The sequence below is a fragment of the Paramisgurnus dabryanus genome, chromosome 22 (assembly GCF_030506205.2).
Source record: "Paramisgurnus dabryanus chromosome 22, PD_genome_1.1, whole genome shotgun sequence".
NCBI classification, from domain to species: Eukaryota; Metazoa; Chordata; class Actinopteri; order Cypriniformes; family Cobitidae; genus Paramisgurnus; species Paramisgurnus dabryanus.
Window position 1 is genome coordinate 32,443,127 of NC_133358.1, and position 7,983 is coordinate 32,451,109.

Genomic DNA, 7,983 nt, shown 5'->3' on the forward strand with positions numbered 1-7,983 from the left:
AATCATATGATCAAGATATCCCTGTGAATCTCTGCTATCATTTAAAAGCTCACAGTCAATATTTCCTGCAGAAGTTTGTCATTTATTGTTTGGCATGGGCATTTCTCAGACTGCAGAGTTTAAGATCACTATCAGTGTTTAGAAATGAGTATGGCTAGTATGAATGCTGATATACACATACATGATGTTATTTAATGTATAAAACTAAAGATATCTGTGTTTAATGTTTGATGTTATACTTTAAGACTGGTTTGTGATTGTTGTGTGATGTGACAGGTGGAGGAACAGCCCATTAAAGAGAACAGCCTGTATATGTACCTTTACTTTGTCATCTTCATCATCTTTGGCTCCTTCTTCACTTTAAATCTCTTCATTGGTGTCATCATTGATAATTTCAACCAGCAGAAACGAAAGATAAGTATTAAAAACAATGAGTTATTGATTGTATGACGTATAAGAGATGTCTTCATAATAACAGTAAAGTTTATTTCTTTACTTAGGGGGGCAGGACATCTTCATGACAGAAGAGCAGAAGAAATATTATAATGCTATGAAAAAACTCGGATCCAAAAAACCACAGAAACCAATCCCAAGACCTCCTGTGAGTCACAAGATTAACTAATAACACGCTGTGAATATCTATGATAATTTGCTGGATTTTATCTTGCGATTATGGCTTTGGCTCATTGTTGGGGCCAATTTTGCCATTTTGGGGGTTTTTGTCTTCATTCGGCCACAACTTTCTCTGTGTTTCAGCAAATGGAATGATTTTTGGTAACAAATCTTAGATTTACACATATTTTATGAAAATGTTTCAAACATTCAACAATATAGTGTGGGCAAATTTACTACCCTTTCGTGTTGTTAGGGGCCAAAAAAGGCCACTAAATTAAACTGCTGTAAAAATGTATCAGATTAATATTTTTTCCAAATTGTTTTGCATAAATCTGTTAATTAACCTCAGAACTGATCAAAACTACCAAATGTTTACAAAAATTCCATGATCAATGGGGCAAAATGGCCACAAACAATAAATGAGAGAGAAAAAAAATAAAAACTGATGCTGCACAAAAACCAAAAATGCATCACAGCCAATGTTTTTACTAATCTTTGGCATGCCCAGGACTTTGAAAAAGGTGAAAAAATCCAGTCCACAATCACTTTTTATATTGAAAATCAGTAATTTTGTGTTTTTCCCCTCAAATCAGTGACACCACTTAGGAACTCTGCAATTAAAGAGTTAAAATCATGAAATTTTTGTAAACATTTGGTAGTTTTGATCAGTACTGAGGTTGATTTACAGATTTATGAAAAAAATGTTGAAAAAATTATTCATCTGATTTTTTACAGCCGTTTAATTTAGTGGCCATTTATGGCCTTTACAGGCAGTGAATTGAAACAATGCACAAGGGTTAAATGTGATATCATTGTGTCTATGTACCAAACTTATGTTAATAAATAATCTTGTTTTTGAAAAACACATCTCTGATCTCTCTCGTATCTCAGAACACATTTCAAGGATTCTTCTTTGACCTGGTCTCCAAACAAGCGTTTGATATCATCATAATGCTGCTCATCTTACTCAACATGGTGACCATGATGGTAGAAACCGATGAGCAGTCTCCTAACATCGAGTACATCTTATACTACATTAACCTGGCCTTCATCGTCGTCTTCACCACCGAGTGCATCATTAAAATCATCGCTCTGCGCCATTACTACTTCACCATCAGCTGGAATATCTTTGACTTTGTGGTTGTCATTCTCTCCATTGTGGGTAAGTCAAGAAATGTGAGCATCATCTGAAAATCTTAAACAATGAGACTTTCATTCAGTCACATCTGGTGGTAAAATTTCTATTGACTGAAAAGAATCTTTATGAATGCAATTTAAGCAATAAAATTGTTAATTGTTTAAATAAATTTAAATTTTTCTCTTGTATATTAAGAATAGTTTTTATCCGATTACCCGATTAACCGATGGATTAATCAGTCGAATATTCGATTACTAAAATAATCCATAGTTTCAGCCCTAGTCTAAATGTGATGCATTAACTAATAAGAGTTTTGTTTTGGTTACAGGTATTGTCCTCGCAGACATCATTGAAAAATATTTTGTGTCGCCCACGCTGTTTCGAGTCATTCGATTGGCTAGAATAGGACGGATCCTTCGACTCATCCGAGGGGCCAAAGGAATCAGAACGTTGCTCTTTGCTTTAATGATGTCATTGCCTGCATTGTTCAATATCGGTCTTCTGCTTTTCCTCGTCATGTTCATCTACGCCATCTTCGGCATGGCCAACTTCGCCTACGTCAAGAAGCAGGGCGGCATCGACGACATGTTTAACTTCGAAACTTTCGGCAACAGCATGATCTGCCTCTTCCAGATTACCACCTCGGCGGGTTGGGACAACTTACTCAGTCCCATACTGAATAACTCGCCTGAGGAATGTGATCCGGATATACCGCACACAGGCACCAACGCCCGCGGGAACTGCGGAAATCCCTCGGTGGGCATCACCTTCTTCGTAACCTACATTATTATTTCTTTCCTCATCGTGGTCAATATGTACATTGCGATTATTTTGGAGAATTTCAGCGTGGCGACGGAGGAAAGCACCGAACCGTTGAGCGAGGACGATTTCGAGATGTTTTACGAGGTTTGGGAAAAGTTCGACCCGGAAGCCACGCAGTTCATCGAGTACTCCAAGCTCTCGGACTTTGCGGACACGCTCTCCGAACCGCTCCGCATTGCCAAGCCCAATAAAATCAAACTTATTTCCATGGACCTCCCCATGGTGAGCGGAGACAAGATACACTGTTTGGATATCTTATTCGCTTTCACCAAACGCGTACTGGGTGAGTCGGGCGAAATGGACGCCTTGAAACAGCAGATGGAGGAGAAGTTCATGATGGCCAACCCGTCCAAGATCTCCTACGAGCCCATCACCACCACCCTGAGGCGTAAACAAGAGGAGGTGTCCGCCATCGTGATACAAAGAGCGTACAGGAGACATCTAATGAGGCAGCAGATGAAACAAGCCTCATTACTCTACCGTCAGATCAACACGCCCGGCACCGCCAAAGACGACGACGTCACGCCGGGGGACGAGGGACTCGTGGCCTCCATGATCCTGGAAAACTATGGACCCGAAGTCGAGATCACGGAGACGTTGTCGTTGACGTCTTCGCCCCCGTCGTACGACAGCGTGACGAGAGCCACCAGCGAACTTTTCCAAGCTCTTATGCCGGAGGCCAGAAACACGGACCTGAGCGAAACTTTTCCTTCACCGGACAGAGACCGCGAGACGTTTCTGTGACGGACCAGGCGGACCCCGTTTCTTTTTGTTTACCGAATGTAACGTACTGTAGTTCAAATCATACATGTGGTTGTGCGTTTTGTAAAAAAGAAAAGCGGTTTGAATACACAAAAGAGGAACGAGCACTGACATGCTCATGATGCACACGCTCACAGTTTGATGAATACATGAATGAGATAACCATGGAGGTGATTATATCAGGCTATAATAATCCCAAACACATCAGCCTGACAGTAAGGTCTTACTTAATTCGGCTTTTGTAGAAGAAGAAATCAGGACTGTGATCCTATAGTGCTACATCCGTGTCAATGTCATAGGTTCATAATTCATGTCATTTGGGGACACATGACGATTACCTCTTTCTATTTGTCGCTAGCGATGAAAAACGGTGTGGTGAGACTTCAGAATTTTTGCTGGTTTGGACTAAGAGTATTTGCTCTTTTTGTTGGCAAACGATATTTCGCTTTTGTTCCCAGGTGTCGATACAAGGTGCAGTAACCAGTAAAAGACAATCAGACGTGCACCGGATCCCATCACACGCTTAAAACCTCTTTGTCTTTACTTATTTTTAGCAAAAGACAGCACATGCTCATTTATTATTGGTTTCTATTGTGAAGTATTTATTTTGCATGTAAAAAAAACTGCATGGAGGCATATAAAGATAACCACTTTCTTTTTAAAGCCGAAAAAATTGTTTTGCACACTATACGTTCAGCAATAATTTGATACGTTTAGGTATAAATGGTAAAGATAATATTTATTGGAATTAAAAAGGTGTCAAAGTTTCTACTGTAACGGCTTTCGGCTGTAACTGTGGCTTACATTACTAGTGAAGAATATAGCACATGTGTTTTTCTAATTCAGACGTACGATGAGATATCAGTCCGCTTGAACGCACAGTTCACTCGGGTTGGCAGGTTTGGTGAAGGGCTGTTTTATGTAGCAATAGTTCCCAAGTGTGCCTGATAGAACTGAAACCTCCTGTGTTTATCATTCAACTTTCAGTAATGCATTTGATCCTTTTGTAAATCATTACACCATAAATGCCATCAAACTGAGAAACGGCCATTGACTGATCTTTATGAGAATATATGACGATGATGATGATGATGTTTCTGTATGTCATGTTTGTATGGTGACGATAGATTGTGCCATTATTACAGTACGTACTAGTGATGCGCGGGTCAGGGATTTTTCCCTTTTAGGAAAATATTTGGTCCGCCTGCACACTCTTTACTGTTTACAACCCACACCCGTGACTATTAAATAGACAAAATAGGTCTTGTAATGTAAATGAAAACAGGCTTTATTTCAGCCTCAAAGTGCTTGAAAGCAGACATTAAATGACATCGCCTACACTGCAAAAAATGACTTTCAAGAAAAAAGATTCTTAGTATTTTTGTCTTGTTTTCAGTAAAAATATCTCAAAATTCTTAAATTAAGATGCTTTTTCTTGATGAGCAAAACGACCCAAGAAAATAATTCTACTTTTTAGACCAAAAATATCACATTTAAGTAATTTTGTGCATAAAATAAGCAAAAAATCTGCCAATGGGGTAAACAAATTTTACTTGAATTTAGTGTTTAAGAAAAATTGTCAAGATTTGGCAGATTTTTTTGCATGTTTTACAACAATACTAAGAATTTTTTTTTCTTGAAAATCATTTTTGCCGTGTAAATATCTAACATTTCTTAAATTAAGATGCATTTTCTTGATTTGCAAAATGACCTAAAAAAGTCGAGTTTTTGGAGAAAAACAAGCAAAAAATCTGACCAATGGGGTAAGAAAAAAACTTTTTTCTTAAACACTTAATTCAAGAAAAATGTTCTTACCCCACTGGTCAGATGTTTTTGCTTGTTTTAAGCACAACTTCACTTAAATTTGATATTTGTTCTCCAAAAACTCGACTTATTTTTTTTCTCTGAAAAAGTCTCTTCATTTAAATAATCTTAATTTAAGAATTTTTAGATATTTGTACTGCAAACAAGACAAAAATACTAAGTAAAGAATGTCATTTTTGCAGTGTATGAACCATAGAAACCAGCCTGGTCATCTTCATAACAAGATAGGATAATGATAAACATTTTCAACATTTACAAAGTGTTTGTTGCAACTATTTCTAAGAATGGGTCCCAAACATTAGATTTAGCAGCTTGACCTTAATGTTAATTCTCAACCTTTATTTCTCTCATACCTCGTCTTCCATCTTTTATTTCTCCATTTATTTTGTTTTTGTGGCTTTCATGACGTGAAGTCAAAGGTTTGGGGACATCACACAAGTTAGGTTAGGTTTCTACACGACACATTGTAACGTAATCAAAGATCCATAATCAAATGTAAAACTATATATTCCCAAATATTTAATAGGCTATAGGGAATTGCACACAACATACGAAGTTTTTTTATTTTAATTTTAATAAAGTGAGAATTTCTTTACCCGCCCCACCCAGCCGGTTATAAGATGACCCACACATCACTAGTACTACAGTTATTCTTTCTACTCCACAGTAAAACCGTAGTAAACATTGAGGGAATAACACTGAAAAACATGTCTTATGTTAATGGTGGAAATAACTCATCTATTTTGGCAGAAACTGTGATTCCCGCCGTCATTTTAAAAGACTTTAATCCTATCCAATATAACATCACATGTGATGCAAGCAAACCACTGGAGTCCTGTCTAGACTTTAAGACACCGTGATTTGATTTATCCTTGAGTTTAACATTAGTAAATGATTTCAGTCTACGATAATAATACGATCATTTAAATCTTCTGTATATTTTATTATGATTGAAAGAGTATATGTGTGTGTTAAGTGAGACAGGTAAATAAAAGTATCAGATGTCTCTGTGTAGATGTACAGAGCTCACGTGTAATTTACAGGACACACAAGATCACAACCCCTCATTATTCATCCAATACGATTCGTTTTATAGTCTGAGAGTCAATAAATACATGAAGACATTTCTTCCTCTCAGTGTTGAGTTTAGAGATTGCTTGCATTGCATTTAGTGACTGACGTGCTGAGGACGGCACATTTCATTTGACCCGAGTAAATGACCCAAACCATTTCACCAAACATTTCTTCGCTGGTGACTTAACCGATCAACACTAACTTGTTCAACACATTTATAAAAGTCAAGCAGAACTGCAGTTTCTCTGTAAGTTGCTCTGGTTTTATAATAAGCAGAATATTTAATAGGTTGTTTCTTGTTTAATGAAATATTATGGAGTTGAAATATAAACACTTTTAATGGCACTTAATTTGGGTTTAAACAGACTTCTGTCTAAATGTAAATGAATGTCACTGATAAACATCTATGTCCATTAAAACAAAACTAACAGAAATGATATCAGACTCATGTGAACATCACGAGCATTGTTGTAAAGACATGAAGGTAAAAACATGAAATATTTTGCATTATTCATTTATATCCTCACTGTACTTTTTTGATGATCTATCATTGCATCAAAATCCAAAGATAACCTTTTAATGTCTTTTTCACAGTCCTGTTTTATTTCTAACAGCTTCATTTCACCATCCAGCTACGGCCTGATGAATGAAACCATGCAGGTCACGTTTTCTGTTTCATAAACGTCATCATAATACAGAAGTTGGATGTGTTGTTGACTTAAATGAAATGAAAGCGTGCACATCATTAGGGTTTAACTCAACATGTATGAAGAATATTATGTGATGTGAAGCGAGTCATTCAGTACTGAGAAGTGAACTGCAGCTCGTGTTTCTTCACTTTCACAGACGTCTCTGTAGTTCCCTTTCAGTCGGTCACTACGACGTCACGTCGTGACCGACGAATTGGGAACTCGCTTAGAGAGACCAATCTGCTTCGAATACTACTAAAACGCCAATGAACTTGGCATTGAGATATTTGCATAATGCTGGCGCCGCCCCGCCAGGTGCGTATATAAGCAGCAGGTGCAAATGAGGAAATTAGCTTTTTATCGCTTCGAAAGCCGGCAGTATCTGCTACTGAGAAGCTACTCTACTCTGGTGGGATTCGATTGCTGAAGTTGGTTGGACTAGCAGTACCACAGCGGACGCTTCGCTTAATTCCACGACTCTACATCTTTATTTTGTTTTGAGTTTTGTGTGTGCGTTGCCTTCCTGTGCGCTCATCAACTAAGCATCTGAGTGAATTTCCCTAAAAGAGTGATACGAGAGAGCTTTGTGCCTTGTTAAAGGCAGCCACTCTCTCGTATATCCGGACATCAGCGTCCTTTTCAGGATGGCTTTTCGTCCGTGCGATCTTGGGTGCGGCAAATACATGGGTCCGAAGGACGGTCACGAGCGTTGTCTTTCGTGTTTGGGCATCGAGCACGCAGAGGCAGCGTTCGCTGGGGGTAAGTGTTCTCACTGCGAGAACATGTCCCTTGTGGATTTGCGCAGACGGTTGTCTTTCCTCCGGGAAAAACGCAACCCTCGTCATGCGAGTGCTGAACGCCGCCACGGTGCGGCTGTGAAGCTCTCAAAAGACGACCTGCGCATCACTGTGCTGAGCCGAGCGGGGGATTCGTCCTCAGGCTCTCAGCCTCCTCATCCACAGCCGGTTGATGTGCCGATGGAGACTTCAGCGTCGTGTTCTACGATGTCTCTAGAATCCATCGTGCCGCCCTCCGGGTCCACCGACGCCGCAGCATCCG

General features: G+C 38.8%; 1 protein-coding gene across 2 annotated transcripts in view; it reads left to right on the forward strand.

Annotated features, from left to right (window-relative positions):
- Positions 1-7,093, forward strand: part of scn5lab (sodium channel, voltage gated, type V-like, alpha b) — a 127,910-nt gene extending 120,817 nt beyond the window's left edge. For both annotated transcript variants that reach the window (XM_065258918.2, XM_065258917.1), the window contains 4 exons: positions 277-418; positions 501-601; positions 1,507-1,777; positions 2,082-7,093. In XM_065258918.2, coding sequence (XP_065114990.1) covers positions 277-418; positions 501-601; positions 1,507-1,777; positions 2,082-3,319 — 1,752 coding nt within the window. In that variant the 3' untranslated portion in view covers positions 3,320-7,093. The remainder of the gene's footprint in view (positions 1-276; positions 419-500; positions 602-1,506; positions 1,778-2,081) is intronic.
- The last annotated feature ends 890 nt before the right edge of the window (positions 7,094-7,983 follow it).